General features: G+C 40.9%; 1 protein-coding gene across 2 annotated transcripts in view; it reads right to left on the reverse strand.

The window, feature by feature from the left end:
* The window catches only part of slc12a3 (solute carrier family 12 member 3), a 57,384-nt gene extending 38,831 nt beyond the window's left edge, over positions 1 to 18,553 (reverse strand). For both annotated transcript variants that reach the window (XM_068049603.1, XM_068049602.1), the window contains exons 1-9: positions 18,162 to 18,553; positions 14,396 to 14,533; positions 11,427 to 11,502; positions 9,077 to 9,172; positions 6,812 to 6,951; positions 5,245 to 5,355; positions 3,317 to 3,428; positions 2,271 to 2,401; positions 286 to 370 (exon numbers count right to left, since the gene is read on the reverse strand). In XM_068049603.1, coding sequence (XP_067905704.1) covers positions 286 to 370; positions 2,271 to 2,401; positions 3,317 to 3,428; positions 5,245 to 5,355; positions 6,812 to 6,951; positions 9,077 to 9,172; positions 11,427 to 11,502; positions 14,396 to 14,533; positions 18,162 to 18,479 — 1,207 coding nt within the window. In that variant the 5' untranslated portion in view covers positions 18,480 to 18,553. The remainder of the gene's footprint in view (positions 1 to 285; positions 371 to 2,270; positions 2,402 to 3,316; positions 3,429 to 5,244; positions 5,356 to 6,811; positions 6,952 to 9,076; positions 9,173 to 11,426; positions 11,503 to 14,395; positions 14,534 to 18,161) is intronic.
* Between the last annotated feature and the right edge of the window lie 306 nt (positions 18,554 to 18,859).

Consider the following 18,859-nt stretch of genomic DNA (forward strand, 5'->3'; position numbering starts at 1 on the left):
ATGACAATGACTTGATATTTTGTATCTATACTGGATAAGCACAAATGGCAATGATGTACAGTTTACAGCTAATAATTCAAAATTGTTTTTACTCTAAAAAACAGAATTACCAATTATTTGAATTAAGCAATGTAAACAGCACAGCAACCTGAAATCTGATCATTTGTAATAAGTAACTATGAATGAAGGACAGTAGATTGCATATATTTTCCAAAGTCAGGAGAGTGTTATAGTGCTGCATAGCAATGTGGTAGTGATAAATAATAATTGCTCTGTATAACTTACCAATGGTGGCAGAGATTACAACGTAGGAAAAGGCTGTCCAAATAATGGCTGACAAGGTTCCCTTGGGAATGGATTCAGCAGGATCCTACAAGTGCAATGCAATGGGAATGAGGTGATACAATGTACAAGGAGGTTACTAACTACAGGCAGAATAGGGGTAACACACACACCAGAAGATAATTCCCAATTTTTGTTGTTATTCATTCATGGGATGTGAGCATCATTGGCAAGGCTAGCATTTATTGTCCATCTCTAATTACCCTTGAGAATGTGGTAGTGAATTGCCTTCTTGAACCGCTGCAGTCTGTGTGGTGAAGGTACACCCACAGCGTTGTTAGGTAGGGAGTTCCAGGATTTAGGCCCAGTGACAATGAAGGAATGTGGAGACATATTTCCAAGTCAAGATGGTGTGAGACTTGGAGGGGAACTTAGAGTGGTGTTCCCACGTGCCTGCTGCCCTTGTCCTTCCAGGTGCTAGAGGTCGCAGGTTTGGGTGGCTGTCAAAGAAGCCTTGCAAGTTGCTGAAGTGCATCTTGTAGATGGTACACACTGCAGCCACAGTGGAGGGAGTAAACCCAGTATTTGTTCTTTTTACCTAATTAACTTTAGTGTATATTTTAAGCAGAATGATTTCAGAATATAAATCACATATCATGTTGGTATTCAATTTGTGATGTTGATCATAAACTCACTTGCAACTTTGGGATTGATTTTCCTAATCATCTAAAGACAGCAATAGTAAGAGCACAGATTCAATCTTTCATAGTTGCTGGGGGATACTAGTTTCTGACTTAGGTTTATGGAGCTGAAAATGGGTTTGTGGACCTACCATAAAAAGACCAATTCAAGAAACAACTAGGATGTGTTTCTGGAGAAAGTGTGAGTAATATGCCAAAAAGGTGAGAACATGTGGTTGATATTAACCAAAAAGGAACATGCTTACTTGCCAAATGGTTTTTTACCAGCTGTTAAACTTTTCTTATACTAAGAATTAAACTCACCCACCTGGATGTGTTTGATTGAGTCAGGTAAGAACAGGTTTCAAGAGGTTTAATTCAACTTATGTTACAAAAATGGATTGAATATTTTTGTCGAGATAGTCCTAGGCCAGATGAAAATCTCAGAGCAAAGGCATAATTTCACCATTACAATTAGAATTAGACTTGGACCTGACTAAGTTTGAGCAGCTTGGGTCATGCTAGGTCTAATTGGCCTGAAAAACCAACCAAAGGTTGGTTCTCATATGCCTACAATGTACCCCAGCTCGTTTGGCAACTCTAACTTTGACTTCCCAAACCTTTCATCCCCTCTTCTGCTGCCCTCCCAATAAATTTTGTCCATTCCATGCAGGCATATTTTATAACCCTAATTTTAATTGGGTTGGATGGCCATTTTACACCCATCCAATTTTAAACATTGTTCCTAATTTGACACTAATTGATGGAGTTTTTCCACATTAGAATTCATCACCTGATAAACTGCAACACATAAACTTTGAAGCAAGCCAGTTTGTGGATCCACAGCTTTTTAAAACATCCACTTTCTTTCCAGTAATATTAGGAAGTTGCATTCTCAAGTATATGACAGGCCCCAATCGTGTTGTCATGTTACATGAGGCAGGGGAAGATTCTACACAAACATCTAGTCGATAGCTGCTTCTGAACCAGAAGTTTAAATCATAAAACAAGTAACAAGAAGAACACCATTAAAATGCACACTTAGCTTGCTTCATAATACTTAGGAACGTTTGTTAATTAAAATGAATACAGCTCCTATTAAAACATAAAAGCCTGAAATATGTCTCTTCATTCAAGAATCATTTAACTTTTTTATCCCCTGCTGGATATATTTTCCTGCAGTTGTGAATGTAAGTGAAGAAGCTGCTGCAAGAAAATAAGGAACTTCCCTATTTAATACTTCACGACTTAAAAACTAGACGAAGGTACAGCCATGGATTTATGTATTCATTCAGTGTTTTAAATTACCTTCAAGTCGCCAGAGATGTTTGCACCTGCCAGAATGCCAGTTGCAGAGGGAAAGAAAATGGAAAACATGCCAAAGAACGATGCATCTTCACCTCGCCAGTTAGGTAAAAAGTTTTGGGTAAATATATCGGCTGCAAAGTAAAATCAATATCACAGTGAACAGCGGAGGTGACCACCATTGTCTGAACTAAATCACTCACCACACACCTACATACAGCAATTCATCATGATGTCATGGGTGCTGCAATCAATTGTGAAACAATCGAAGCAAACTCATTTGTTATAGCTTGAAGTTGCCAATGTGACAGCGATCCATAGCAGGCTGTTCTATGAATGGATCCTATTCGCAAAACCCGATAACCAAGCAATAAAGCTCCTTATATTGGTCAATGCCGCTTCATTCTGCAGTGTCTTTTGCTTTCTCTTCCGCGCACAGAGGAGACAGAGAGGAATGTGTTTATTATTGTATCTGATTTGAGAGTCAAATTCATCAAAGCATTCTAGAGTAAGAATAGAAGATTTCAATGAGAACTTCAAAAAGTTATACAGCTAACCCCCTCACCATGCATCTCCACTCCTCTCCCAAAGGCACTGACTCATGTTGAGGTAATGTTTCATGGATTCTGGTTGCCCTCGGTACTTTGCCCAAGTGGCAATTCCTCATTCACGACCTTAGGCAGTGGCCATTGCCAAGGTATTCATCAATGAGGAACCAAACTCAAATCTTTCCTCACTCAATAGCCACATGTGCTCATTTTCCAGCAGAGGTCACACAACAGCAGTCAAGAGCAGGAAACCGGTCTGATTTTCCCATTCCCTAACCCAAGGCACTAAGGCCAGCTGTAGCCCTTCACATTGAACCTACGATCTGCAGAACAATGGAAGAGGGAGCCATGCTCCAATATATAAATCAATGAACTGCGCCACAAGGTTCCTTAATGAATTGGCTACATTTATTTAGAGGAAATAATGAAAAACTGTATGGCAATCAAAAAATGTTGCTTGAAAATAAGGCAGCTCCACAAGTGAGAAAAGCCAGTACACACCTTTGTAATTGAAGAAGCCTTTGGCTTGTTTTTCTTTTGATGCTGGGATAATGGTCCCCACAATGTAGTTTGCAAGGGAAACCATGATCACAAAGAAGAAGCCAACCTGTGCCTATCAGAAAGGAAAAGAGAGATGGATATTCTTTGGAGCAGAAAATGCTGGAAAAGTAACAGTCCTGCATTGTTTCTTTCTGCCCCTATTTGTTTATGTTATTTCCCTTGCTAACTGCTCATCACTAACTCCAAGTGAGGCAATAGGGTGGTGACCTCTTTAAAACCACCTACTGCTAATATGCCGGCAGGAGTGTCAATTAAGCGAAGGAATCAAACATTGCTAAGTTATCCCTTCCTTTCCCTCCCTAGGTGAAATCCACTGCTTCAGCACAGAGCTCCATCTGGCAGCTGTGATAAGAACAGTGAGATGCACTGTTACTGTTTAGAGATACAGCACTGAAACAGGCCTTTCGGCCCACCAAGTCTGTGCTGACCATCAACCACCCATTTATACTAATCCTACAGTAATCCCATATTCCTACCACATCCCCACAATTCCCCTACCACTTACCTATACTAGGGGCAATTTATAATGGCCAATTTACCTATCAACCTGCAGGTCTTTGGCTGTGGGAGGAAACCGGAGCACCCGGCGAAAACCCACGCGGTCACAGGGAGAACATGCAAACTCCACACAGGCAGTACCCAGAATCGAACCCGGGTCGCTGGAGCTGTGAGGCTGCGGTGCTAACCACTGCGCCACTGTGCCACCCCTTTCTCATATTGAATCTTATTATATAGCATGAGAAAAAAAGTATAGAATTTGAAAATAAGATTCAATGAATTCCAGCTGTATCCTATCATATACCACTACAAAAGGTATGCCAGGTGTTGAGGCCTTCAAGCATTCTAATATTTTGGATCTTTTCTGTAGAACTCTCTCCCCAAATCCTCTCAGTTTGTTCTTCAACCACATGAAAAGCCTTCTCAAAACCAAATCTTTGACCATCACATCCCTTATACTCCTCTTCCACTGAACCACTTCTCCTGTGTGAAGCACCTTGGAATTTTTTTTACATTATATGCACTATTTAAATGCATAGTGTGTTATGCCAGGAGTAATACCCTGCATCCTGCTTAGAGTTTAGTAATAACCTTTGTTCTATCCCAAGAAGCTCAATAATACCTTCAGTACTACCAACCTGATCAGCAATAACTTTTGGATTCAAATCTAGCTAAGCTTACAGATGATGGGGATGCACATTGAGAGAAGAGACAATGTTTCTCTGATTCTGTGAGTACATGTCTCTGATTGTATTCTATATTTCTCACCTATACCAGTAAAACTAATGCTATTATGCCTAAAATTCAAAAGGAGTAATACCCCACCTATTACTAGCATCAAACTGGCAAGGTCTATAGTCTAAGCGTTCATTGGGAGGGCATTTACATGAGTAGTACTTAATGGCAATGACAATTTAGAGCAACGTTGGTCATCTCAGTATTTTAGCATTTTGCACTAGTTGCTGGCTCCAATGGGCCATACTATGACTTCATTGGACGTGGCTTTGCCACTGTGGTCCCAGGCATGCTGGTTTCTGAAATCTTTCTTGCCATCAAGGAAAGTGCCAAGCATTGGTCAGATATTTCTCTGTGGGGAGGGAGAAAAAAACTTGGAGTGGACAAGTCACAACAGGGGCCTTTCATCTACCTCATCGCAGCAAGGATAGTGAGAACATTTGCCTATCTCTCTATACATGGGAGTGCATATGGTGCATGGCAGTGGGCAACCTAATTAGGGAAAAAGTACATTAAAAATTAGGCAAAATTAAGAAGCACAATTAAGGCATAATTAAAATGGATCATCAACACTTATAATCCATTGAATACAAGGACTCAAAACTTGTATGATGTTACAGTTTCTGTGGCTTTACCTTTGCTTCCCATTCCATTCCAGCCAGTGAAATCCCAAGTAGCATGGTTACTGTTATGACCCCAATAATCCGGATATCATTTATGGGATCCACAATTGTTGCATTGTAGTCCTGTGGAAATAGTAATGCGTCTGGATTAACAGGAGTTTTGCATAGTTACATTAAATCACATCAAAATTGAGAATACACATTCTGGGTTTTGACCGTTACTGGAGTTACACAGTTCCAACAAACATATTGTCATTGCACTCAGTGTACCTCATTGGAGGAGCTATTCTTGGGGCTGCTAACATCAGAGACACCCATCCAGGAATAGCATAATCCTGTGAAATGCTTTTTTACAAAACTTTAAACTCAATATTGATCTTGTGCAACATAATTGGCCAAATTCAGTTTGGTTTGGTCCTTTGGCCTAAATAGGCTGATCACAAACAGACCTATCTATTTACATATAATGCTGTACTGACAAAGTTATTGAATGTTTCTGTGATTCGAACAATGAATTCTATTAGCAAAATAATACGGCAACAGACCAGTTAAAAACCACACATAATCAAGGTTAGTCAACATTTGTCATCTAACTCTGAAAACTGTTGTTACGCAAAGGATAGTACTGACAGCTTCTGAAAACTGGTCATTATGCTAATCATTGGGGTTTGTCTGAGGCACACAGTATTTTGGACGAGTTCTGGATGAGCGTAGGAACCTGATAATGGTGAATTTCCAAACTAGTCAGTATTCTGAGAGTTATCTAGCTATCGAAAAAAGAACTAAGTTGGCAATAAATCAATTAAATTTAAACAGATTAAACAGCTGATGTCATTGGTTTGTTAATTAGATTTAATATAGTTCATAATATAACCAACGATGACTCATTTATTAAATATAATGTTGGGTTAGATTGTTCATCCATTCACAGTCAATGGATGAAAAGTCTACCTGCACTTCACTTTGTTGTTGTGTATACAGATTGTTTTTTCTTGCTGCTACCAGTCTTTAATTCTGGATAATCTTTGTAAATTAAGGAATGTGCTGAAATGTTCTCTCTGCAGGTATCAAGTTAAAACCAGTGCGCCCATGATATATCCTCAACACTGCTTGCAGCAGACATCCCTTTAATTTGTGACCCCTGACAGCCTTTCTGCTCAATGCACCTCTGGGTTTTCATTCATAACCCAGCTAGCTCTGAAATGTTGACAAAGCTGAAATTCAACATTATTCTGTCTCCTCCTCTCTGGCAAAGAAAGCAAAGAAATGCTATTAGGAGGCAGGGATATCCCAGCACCCATTACCAATAAAAGGACTATATTAAAAATAAGATATGCAGTTTTAATGCAGAAATTGGTCTAATCATATTTCCCCCTCCTCTCCTTTGAGGGAGTGTCTGGTCTTCACTGAAGAACTGTCTATGGTGGAAAAATTGAGCTTGGTACCTTATGTGGGAATCATGAGAGCTGACCTGCATCCTATCATCCTGCATCACACTGCTTGAGCATTCTTGAGAGTGGCCTTTCATGGCTCTTGGAAAAAGGTAGAGTGACAGTAGATTAAAATGAATCTAACTTACAACAAGGAGATCTCTCACAGTCTCAGCAAAGCCTACAGTGTGCATAGAAACTGCCACCGCATTTGCAAAAGCAAAAATGAGACCGATGGAACCTCCAAGCTCTGGTCCAAGGCTTCTGGAGATGAGGAAATATGTACCACCTGAACCACAGCAACAAAGAACAGAGGAATGAAAAACAGTTTACTGTAAGCAGAGGCCGTGAAAATGTACAGTACAAAAACAAAGGCCTATCATCTTCAACATGGACCTGATTTTAAAAACAGACTCCTATAATTCCTGATTTAGTCATAGTGAAATGTAAGCAGGTGTCCTACGTTTGTAATTTCTACTATTTGTACAGAATCCTGTGTTTAAACAGGACCTATAATGTGCTTCACCCCTGCTGGCCCAGTCTACAATGCTTTCCTTTCTTATATTTCAGTTCAAAAACAGGAGGAATCCTGTCAAATGCAATAGGAACAAGAAAAAGCTGGTAATGCCTCAGACTTATGTATGACAGGACAGGCTGTTTGGACCTTTTATAAAACCTGTTTCTGTGAAACCAAACCCATGTCCACCATCCCCGCCCCGCACCATAGCTCTGAATCCTCATCCTTCTGGTTTCACTGCCCCATCCCATACTTTCTCCAAGCTCATCTTGTTTATGAGACCCACCTTCTGCTCCTTTTACCCCATTCTTAAACTGCTGACCTTCCGATTTTCCTTCCTGGCCCCAGTGCTAGCTGACATTGTAAATTGTTCCCTCTCCTCAGGTGCTGGGCAACTTATTTTCACAACTATCGTTACCCCACCATCCCCATTCCCCCAAAAAACTCACCCTTAACCCCTCTGTCCTTGCAAACTACAGACCCATCACCAACTTCTCTTTCCTCCCAAATCTGTGCTCAGTTGTCTTGCCAACGTCAGAAATTACATTCTCACATTGGTACTATTGTGCATTATACCTCTTCATTTGCCTCAACTTCTCTGTTGCCTTTGACATGGTCAACTATACCACTGGGACTAAAAGGGTTAAATTATGAGGTTAGGTTGCATAGACTAGGCATGCATTCCCTTGAATATAGAAAATTAGGGGGTGATTTAATTTAGGTGCTCAAGATGATTGAAGGATTTAATAGGGTAGATAGAAACTATTGTCACTGATGGTGGAGTCCAGAAGAAGGGGCTATAATCTTAAAATTGAAGCTTGACCATTCAGGAGCAGTCAGAAAGTATTTCTTCATGCAGGGGGTCGTGGAAATCTGGAATTCTCTTGCCCAAAGAGCTGCTGAGAGGCTGGAAGTCAATTGAAAATTTCAAAACTGAGATTGATGGATTACGTTAGGCAAGAGTGTTAAAGGTTACAGAAATGAGGATGGTAAATGGAGTTAAGATACAGATCAGCCATGATCTCACTGAATGGTGAAACAGGCTCAATGGGCTGAATGGTCTACTCCTATGTTGCTATCCTTTTCCAATGCCACTCCTCCACTGCCCAGCTTGTTGGACTTTCCTCACTTGATTCCATTCTTGCTATCCAATCAAAACCAGAGGATCTCTAGCAATAGCTTCTTTTCCAGCCCTTGAACCATTACCTACAGAATTGTCCATGGGTCTCTCCTTCATTCCTTGTCTTCAGCATCTACATTCTTCCCCTTGGCAGATGTGGAGTCCGTTTCTATATGAACACTAATGATATCCAACTCTTCCTCTCACTAACTACTATAACCTGACCACTGCCTCTATGTTAGGCTGCTTGTCCAACAATTTTAGATAAACCCCAATTAGCCTGAGTTAAACATTGGAAAGATGGAAGCCATGATCTTCAGCCTCCCCACAAACTTCGTACTTTGCCAATGACTGCATCTCCCTCCCGTCACTGTCTTTGGCTGAGCCAGAGTATTTATGATCTCAGCACCTATTTGGCGCTGAGCTGAGTTTCTAACTCTGTATCCTCTCCATCACAAATATCCCCTTTTCCCATCTCTGCAACATCAACCCTTTCTGAACCTATGACAGGCCAGCTGCCGCTGCTACCCTCAATCATGCTTCTGACTATTACAATGGCCTCCTGAATGACCTCCCATCATATACCTTCTAAAAACTTTAGCTCAATCAAAACACTCTGTCCATATCCTAACCCACAACAAATCCCACTCATCAGTCAACCCCTGTCTTTGCCAGCCTACATTGATTCCAAGTTCAAAAGAACAGGCATGCACAATATAGGACTCAAGCAGAAGAAAGAATAGCAAGTAATGTGAGGAAGCAGGAACCAAAGAATACCTGATTTGACTTTGCCATTTGTAGATATTGCTGATATGGACAGACCTGTAATGCTGGTTACAATTACGGACATAATGATGATTAACCACGTCAGAGCTGTAATGGAAGTCAACGAAACCAAAATTATTAGTGTTTTTACTGCCACTGGAAAATACCCACTACTTCATACTTATATGTTTATGCAACTATGTATCCTGAATGAGAAAAGGCCATCAGGCCCAGAGATGCTCAGCGCATGTTTTGACTGATTCCACGATTACATGTGTGACGAATAAGACCTAGTGTAAATTGTTTAGAAAGAGAGATTACTGCATACTACAGAACTCTGGGTACAAAATCCTATCTTTACTTCGCCCCCCCCACCCCCCACCAAAGTTATTTACCTCTTATTGAGTCACAGCCTTCGAATGAAATAGGATAAGAGAAGGCTAGAGTGGAGCATAAACACTGGCACAGACCAGCTGAATGGCCTGTTTCTATGCTGTAAATTCAATGCAACATTTCTATCTTACAAGAAATAATTATGTCCAAGGATTTATACCAATATTAATAAAATAAATTTTTTTTATCGATCTTCAGAAAAAGCCGATGATGAGGCCACATGTATTTTAGACCAATGATTGAACATGAATGAATAAAACCCTTTCTTATCCAACATGCGATAAAATTATTCCATCAAACTAAATAGCTAGTAATAATATAGGAAAAGCTGTGTAGCATACAGAAAAATCAGGATCATAAATTGTGGCAATGCAAGGCTGTTTACATAAAATTCATTTGACTTGAAATGGTGTTAGTGTTTTAAATTAAAGATTGAATGTGAAACAAACAGCAGCTCGTGCTGCTGATATAACAACTGAAATAGATGAAAGCTGCTGGTTCAGTGATCAGTTTCTTACTGTCTTGGCACAGCATGGAAGCAGGATGTGAGAAGCGGGCAGGAGATTGTTTTTGACAAAACAATTGAAGTTATCCCTCTTGTCTAAGATAGAATGACACTGGTTATTTTAGGGATGGCCACAACCCTGTCTCTCCCAACCTCTCCCTCATTTTTAAAAAAGTAGTTCTCGGGATGTGAATGGTCCTGGCAGGATGCATTTATGGCCCACCGCTACCTGCCCTGAGTAGATAAGGGTGGGCCTTCTCCTTAAACTGTTGCAGTCCTCGAGCTAAAGGTGGTCCCACAAAAATACAACAGCTTTGATAGACATGTGTGGTTGTGCCTCACCTGTCAAAAAGCCACTGTGTTAGGGTGCCCAACAACCAATGTATCCTGATTGACCACATCCAAGATGCCACCTAACTTATCTGCAGGTCCTTGCAAATTCACCCGTCATTGACCATAGACAGGTGTCGTCACAGGTCCAGGTCATCAGGGAACCAGATGCAGCTGCCATGCAGCATAGTAAGCTGTGACCTGAAACTAGGTTCCAGCTCCCTGCAAGAATGCTGCAATATCAACCCATGAGACGGGTGCCATGGAGTGGCACAGAGGACAACCCTCCAAGCAACAACCTCATGCAGCACTAGCTCCATTTCTGCAGCCCTCAAACAGCAGGTCAAGTGCTATGTCACTTGTCTGTACTTTTGATTTCTTTTCATTTTTACCAGTCACTTCTGACTTGCCTCTCAGCCCTGGCTAATAGATTCAGGCTTTTATCAACTGATTATGATATGCCTCTTAATTGTCCCTTTAAATCTTACCTACATGCAATTTTCCACTCACACCACTATTGGGTTCCCAGCACGTCTTAGACCTGAACCTACATACACAATTATGATAGTGAGCTAATCTCAGAAAATTGGGTAAAAATAGCACACATCCATTCTTGTCATTGCAAACCTTATTTAAAACTAGTGTATTCAGGGACATCACAGCTGAGCCCAGTCCTGTCATCTTTAAACACACGGCATCTGTTAAGAGTTTGCTGGATGACAATCAGTCGAGGGAATTCTAACTGATTTTCCCCTCCTAAGCGCAAGGTCACTGAGGCCAAAATCAGCTAACTCAGCAAGGAGCAAAGATCATTGTGTGGCTTAGCAGCACACCAAACAATTTATTTACCCACTGACCCACGAGGGAAGCATATGGAAGTATTTTAGCATACATTGTAAAGAAAAGAAATAAATTGTGAGCAGTACTCAACATACATAGTGCTCACATCACAGCATTTACTCCAGAATTACCTTCTCCTTAATCTTTAACATACTAAAAACATTGCTCACTAAATTGTAGCTTTTGATCTGTTTCTTTATTCGTACAATAAATTCAAATTTTCATGCACAGCTGTTTTTTTAAAAATGAAAACTGAAAGCTAACATATTTTGAAATTCACAAATGTACCCTTACCTATTCCAGCCTGTGCAGTAATCCATGACAATCGCAAATACAGAATAACACCCCAGATATTTAACATACATCGAATCTAGGTAAATGGAAAAACAGCAATAATAATTACATTATATGCATTTAGAACGGCACTCAATACTTAAACCAGTCAGCACAAGATGCTGACTAGAATGTGCACAATGCCATTGCTATCTAGTCTATAAGGAATAAGGTGTGGGTTAAAACATATTGTTAATAGTTTAACGGGTAGTACACCGGGAGGGAAATAAGCTACATACTTTGATATTACAGTACTAGTTACATACTTGCAGATTCTGCGCTATCAGCTTTTCTAACTTTTTATCTGTCTCCTGCTGTCACTAATGTGCATCATTGCTCAGCACACCTGCCGTTTAATAAACAAGGCTTGAGATTAGGAAGATCTTTTAGCCTAGAGAGCTGTAATTATACAAAATAGACTTTCTTCTAAAAATGAGCTGAATGAATATCTGGCTAGGAATGAAATTGAGAATTATAAGAAAATGCACAGATAGAGGTGACTGAATGGCATGTGGAATATGATGGTTCTTGAATCACTGGGTCATAGAAATGCAATGCCAAAAAGTCAACCACATAAGGACATATGGCATCTGATGTAAGGTTAGCCAGGAAATACTTAATGGGCTGAATGGCCGATTCGAATTCCATACTGCCTAATGGTTTTTGTAATGCTGTTCATGTTATATACAATAAATAACTGGCAGCAGCTTTAAACCTTGGGGTTCTGATACTTTATGAACAACTTGACTTTTATTCCCACAGTTTATTTGATCAGAACTGCTCAATTGGATTGCAGTCTCAAAATGCCCTGGCCTGTAAACTCTCACCTGACAGCTGAGGTGCAAGTTCCAGGCCAAGTGGATTAAAAATCGTCTGATGTGCTGAGCGTTGACAAAGAAACAGTACACATTGTGATTCTATAACCACATGGGGTATCTGTGCAAAATAAATGACATTCCGAAGTTTAACTGGATACAGGCTCATGTCTTGCACCAGGTCCAGGGTTGTTTCATCTCAGTTCTGACCTTTGTGCACAGCTATAAACAATAAATGAGAATCCTAACAAATTTCACACATTAATAAAACAAATGATCAGCAGCATTTCTTGCTCCTTTTTCTGCCAATTCTCTCTTCCTCTCGAAGATATTGATTTCTTGCTCCAGTACCTTAACCAATTGATCATTCTTCCTGCTAAGGTCAAGGCAGCGAGTGTTAGTAGGCTTTCTACCATGGAGAGGCAACACTGTTTTTTTCACTGGGCATCTACTAGCAAGAATCCTTGGAGAGTGATCAGTAATGGGAAATGTGGCAAGTTTTCTCTTCCTCAATTAAGCAACAGTAAGGCCAATCATAGTACTTCCACCACTATTCCAGCTGAAATGAGTTAACTCAACATAGATCAAGGATTGAACCTTAGACATTTCTGGTCCATACATTTCAGCTACTCACTGCCGTAACCAGCTAATCAATGTGGGGAGCCCGAACTGCAGCATTTACACTCTGCTTCAAGTACACAGTGAACTGCAACATTAGTACTACCTATTAAAGGAGAAGCTTCCTTTAGTGGGTAACTGATTTCAGTGCAAAGTTCTTGTTTTATTATGTCTCTCACAGACTTGATTCCTTTATTAATTCTCAGTAGGGTGCTTGATCCCTCCACCACTAGTGCACAGTGGCAGCAGTATATACTATGTACAAGATGCACTGCAGCAACTTGCCAAGCCTCCTTCGACAGCACCTGCCAAACCCACAACCTCTACCACTTACAAGGAGAGGGGCAGCAGATGCATGGGAACACCACCACCTGCAAGTTCCCCTCCAAGGCACTCACCATCTTGACTTGGAACTGCATCACTGTTCCTGGGTCAAAGTCCTGGAACACTCTCCCTAACAGCACTGTGGATGTAGCTATACCACATGGACTGCAGCGATTAAAGAAGGCGACTTACCACCACTTTCTCAAGGGTAATTAGGGATGGGCAATAAATGCTGGTCTCACCAGCAATGTTCACATCCCAAGAATGAATTTTTAAAAAATTGACCCAGTGACAGTGAAGGAACAGCGACACAGTTCCAAGTCAGGATGGTGAGTGACTTGGAAAAGTACTTGGAGATTGTGGTGTTCGTATGCACCTGCTGCCTTTTTTGTTCTAAGTGGTAGAGGTCGCGGGTTTGGAAGGTGCGATCAAAGGAGCCTTAGTTAGTTGTTGCAGTGCATCTTATATATGGTACACACTGCTGCCAGTGGTGGAGGGACTGAATGTTTAAAGTGGTGGATGGGGTGCCAATCAAGCAGACTGCTTTGGCTTGGATGGTGTTGAGCTTCTTGTATGTTGTTGGAGCTGCACCCATCCAGGCAAGTGGAGGGTATTCCATCACACTCCTGACTTGTGCCTTGTAGATGGTGGACAGGCTTTGGGGAGTCAGAAGGTGATTACTTGCTGCTGAATTCCCAGCCTCTGACCTGCCCTTGTAGCCACAGAATTTATATGGCTGGTCCAGTTAAGTTTCTGGTCAATTATAAACGCCAGGATTTTGATGGTGGAGGATTCAGCAATGGTAATGCTGTTGAATATCAAGGGGAGATGGTTAGATTCTCTCTTGTTGGAGATGGTCATTGCCTGGCACTTGTGTGGCGTGAATGTTACTTGCCACTTCTCAGCCCAAGCCTGAATGTTGTCCAGATCTCGCTGCATGCAGAAACCACTGGGTGCAGCTGTTTAACAATATCACTAGGCAATGACTGATGATTCCATCACATCATGTGACAACTTTATAAAATATGCTGTGTCATCAAGACAGCAATATTATTTACTATGGAATATTGGCCAACAGAAACTAATTGGCAGTCAATAAAAATCATTCTAGGAGATAACTCCACATTGTACTTTCTATGAAGGACAGTGGTGTAGGGGCTAAATTAGACATACCATTACACCTTTTATCCAGCCAAATCGGACAGGTTCTTCTGGAACTTTATTGCTGCTCAATCGTACCTCCCCTTCTTCTTTGCCAAGTTCATTATCAGTTCTGTTCTCATACAATGGGGGTGGTCTTTGTCCTATATCCTGGAAGGTCATACAATAACTTCAATAATGTAGTAACATGAATTATCCAGTTGTCATCAGTGCACATCTGGTTCAGGAATGAGTGAGCACAAAATTCTGCTGAACAAAATAACTCTGTATTCACTAGGTATATATAACAAAAAGCAGCAAAGGCTGAAAATCTTAAATATGACCAGAAAATTCTGTTCTGAGATGGTTGCGACCCAGCACATTAACCTATTACTTCTCTTTTCAAATGCTCCTGAACACACCATGCATTTCTGGCATTTTGTGTTTTTATTTCACGCACTTGTACCAAACTACACTCCATCCATATGATAGTAATGTAATTAGAATTACACATTGTCTATTTCTAAGCACAATGTAAGGTGGCCTCCTGCCAAGGTGATGTTCACGGCTTTCCCCAACTTGCTCTATTTGGGCTGTGGTTGATGACTCGTTGTTGGACTAATTTAGAAGTCCCACCTTCCTCTCTGTTGCTCTGTCATATCTACAAAGTTCTTCGCGAATCACCCAAACATCTATTCTCGCTGATTATTCATTCCACATTCATCAATTTCCTTTGGATCAAATGTACTCAGAGCCTCCATCTTCTCTCAGTACGATAACTGTATCTTTATATCTTGGCCTTCTGCATGCTAATCCACAAGGCAATGGAAACCATGCTGCTTCTTGCCACTTACAAAGTTATTCTTCATCTACAGCCTAGCCTCTAACTTCTTTGGCCTCAGTTAGTATTCTCACCCCAGCCCAATTGATAAAGCTGCTTCCAAGATGCTTGGTTTCCTTTTGTGCCCAAAACATCATTTCCTCTCAACAACTCCACTCTCTATAAAGCCCAATCTTGTCCATGTCCTGAATACTATTCCCATTGTGAGGTTATTCTTCCACCTCTCATGCACTCCTAGACAGGATACAAGAATAAACATCATCCAATTGATGATACAAGTCACACTTCTAGTGTCCTATCTCCTTCCTTCCATTTGAAAATCTATCTGTGGTCACTGTTTGTCTGAATTTTCCATGTTTGTTCCTTTTAAACTCTAAATGTGTCATCCTACTTTCTCTTCCTCCTCTCTACATCCCACTATATTGAAATCAAAACATCTCTCCTAGTCAATCAAATTCTTCCTTGGAATGTACAATTCTCTATCAGGGCAGAAAGGATTAAGCAAGGTAATCAAACTTTAAAAACATCAGTTTGGCATCAATAAATATGTCTTCCTTATTCAGTCCTTTTTTTCAACCTTGATTGTGTCCTGCATTATGAACTTTAACCCTTCACCTTTGCTTCTTGGTGGAAAATTAATCACTCCTGCTATGCACTACTGAATTACACCAAATATTCGATTAGAGAAAGCAATGATTAATTTACTACTCTCTACTGGACTCTCAATGTGGTGACCAGATAGTCAAGACCTATAGTATAACATCTATTGCATAGATTTGAGGCATTATTCAGATACAGTTTATATACTTTTAATTTGGTTGTGATATTTGCATACTACTATAACCTATGGATTAAAAATTTGTGAAAAGCGTTGATGAACAATAAACATGTTGACCAAAATTCCTCAGATTTGTGGCCATATACGACAGGATGAGGATATGAATATATCACTGAAGATTCCCTTGAGTTGGCTACCATGATACTGGATCAGAGATCTGCAGGATAACTGAACAAATAAGAGGATTTGTTTCAAATTATTACATTTGGCAAAAGTAAAAAAAAAATCAGTTTTTATAAACCCAAGAACATGCTTTTATATAGTGCCCTTCACATCCTTAGATGTTCCAAAGTGCTTCACAACCAATAAATTACTTTTGTAATGTTGTCACTATTAGGCAAATGTGGCAGCCAGTTAGTGTACAGCAAGGTCCAAAAAATAGGAAATGAGATAAATGACCAGTTGACCTGTGTTTGTGATGTGAATTTTAACACTTCTTTAATGGTCACTTATTTTGTATTTTCTTTGCTTCCTTTCCAACAAATTGTCAGCATGAATCTCGTTCTATGTTGTTAGAGCTGGAATTACTGCTAACTTCTAGGATTTGCAAGCAGACCATTAAATGGTTATAGCTAAAGGAGCATAGCTTGTTTCTAGCCAGATAGAACCATGTTTGCATTATGGCCTTCCCAGAAACCAGCAGACTTCAGTCTTTTTTTTTCTGAACACCAGTTATTTTCTGTTGTTTCGGTGTTTTAACTCCTCAAGAGTTCTGCCTGGGTTAGAACTAGGGATTTTATCCTGAATTTCTTTTGGGCCTCCTTATCTCGAGAGACAATGGATACGCGCCTGGAGGTGGTCAGTGGTTTGTGAAGCAGCGCCTGGAGTGGCTATAAAGGCCAATTCTGGAGTAACAGGCTCTTCCACAGGTGCTGCAGAGAAATTTGTTTGTTGGGGCTGTTGCACAGTTGGCTCTCCCCTTGCGCCTCTGTCTTTTTTCCTGCCAACTACTAAGTCTCTTCGACTCGCCACAATTTAGCCCTGTCTTTATGGCTGCCCGCCAGCTCTGGCGAATGCTGGCAACTGACTCCCACGACTTGTGATCAATGTCACACGATTTCATGTCGCGTTTGCAGACGTCTTTATAACGGAGACATGGACGGCCGGTGGGTCTGATACCAGTGGCGAGCTCGCTGTACAATGTGTCTTTGGGGATCCTGCCATCTTCCATGCGGCTCACATGGCCAAGCCATCTCAAGCGCCGCTGACTCAGTAGTGTGTATAAGCTGGGGATGTTGGCCGCTTCAAGGGCTTCTGTGTTGGAGATATAGTCCTGCCACCTGATGCCAAGTATTCTCCGAAGGCAGCGAAGATGGAATGAATTGAGACGTCGCTCTTGGCTGGCATACGTTGTCCAGGCCTCGCTGCCGTAGAGCAAGCCTGAATTTAGTTGGTTAATAACAGTATGAAAGTTAGGAGTTGAGAAGGGGTTTGGGCTGGGTTAGTGTGAATCTGAGAATCCAACTGAGTAGCAGTTGATGATGAAATGGAGTTAAGTAGAGATTAGAAGAGAGCTAGGATTAGGATTACAGATTTTTAAAATCATTTCCACAGTAAAGGAAACCATTCTAAACTATATTTAAAGCAACAGCCGCCACCTCAGCATGATCAGACAAGAGTGGACAACTTAAACAGTGAAACTCGGACGTCTGCACTTCATTAGAAATAGAACTTTTCAATGAACTATGACTGGACAAGAATTACTTTGATGTTTGGAAGATGAACATTTAATTAAAATAGTCACGATTTACACAATTATATATTTAAAAGAGGCTGGGGGAATGTTAAAGGATCCTAAAGGGCGGAAGGGGGGAGAAAGCTTGAAATAAAATTCAATATAAAAGGTCATTTTAAGAAAATGGGGAACAATGTCTGAAGCCCGTGAATTAAAGATGAACTCCTGACAAAGTTAGAAAACTATATTAAAATGTGCATTTAAACATGTTAAAGTTCATTCTAACTTGCCCCCTTTAAGAGCTAGATAGTCTTGAAGAAACGCCCTACAGCTGGGTGTTTGTATGAACTTTGTTTGGAATTGAGATCGGACCCACGTCTGGAGAAAATGAAGTTATTGACAGGTTCTTGGGCGACACAAAGTTGCTCAGCTGTGGATCTCTTACCATCATGTAGCAGCGGAGATCTGCCAGTGTGGGTCTGTTTTTCTTCTCCTCCCCAGGCATTTGGGTGTTGGCATAATGCTCGTAACTGGGCACGGCATCGAGGGTGTTATAGCCGAAGGTTCTCAGGTAAAAGGCGTTGTTTTGGGTCAGGTTGCTGGCGCTCAGGCTGTCGTAGGTGGGCTCGGGCTGGCAGTAGATGATCTTTGTGTCCTCATCATTGCTGATTTGGGTGCTGATGGTGAACCTGCCATGGGAAATGCCTCTGATAGCCGAGCTAGGAACCGCCCCTGAACTCTCGGAGATAGTGGGATCTGCCATAGAGGCAGCTCACAGCTCTGTGGTAGGATGGGGGAATGATGGAATCGGAAGGAGCCCGACCTCGAGCTGAAGCACAAGGTTTTTATATGGTATAAAGGAACCGGTGTGAACCTACAGTGGACGGAGATGAGGAGATAACATCGCAAAATATTAAATCGGCCCCACAGGGCAGTAGTGACTGGAGAACGCCAGAAGGAAGTTTATTACAAAGGTCAGCTGCAATCTCCATCATGAATCTGATAAACATTTCCTATCGCCAAGAAAACCATTAATGGGCGATTGGTGTTTAAACTTGCTTTGCTCAAATGACTTCAAGGACGTGAGGCTAATTTACATATATCGTCAAAGGATATGAAAGCAGTCTGAGGAAATCCAGAGGC

The sequence above is a fragment of the Heterodontus francisci genome, chromosome 17 (genome assembly GCF_036365525.1).
Source record: "Heterodontus francisci isolate sHetFra1 chromosome 17, sHetFra1.hap1, whole genome shotgun sequence".
Taxonomy (NCBI): domain Eukaryota; kingdom Metazoa; phylum Chordata; class Chondrichthyes; order Heterodontiformes; family Heterodontidae; genus Heterodontus; species Heterodontus francisci.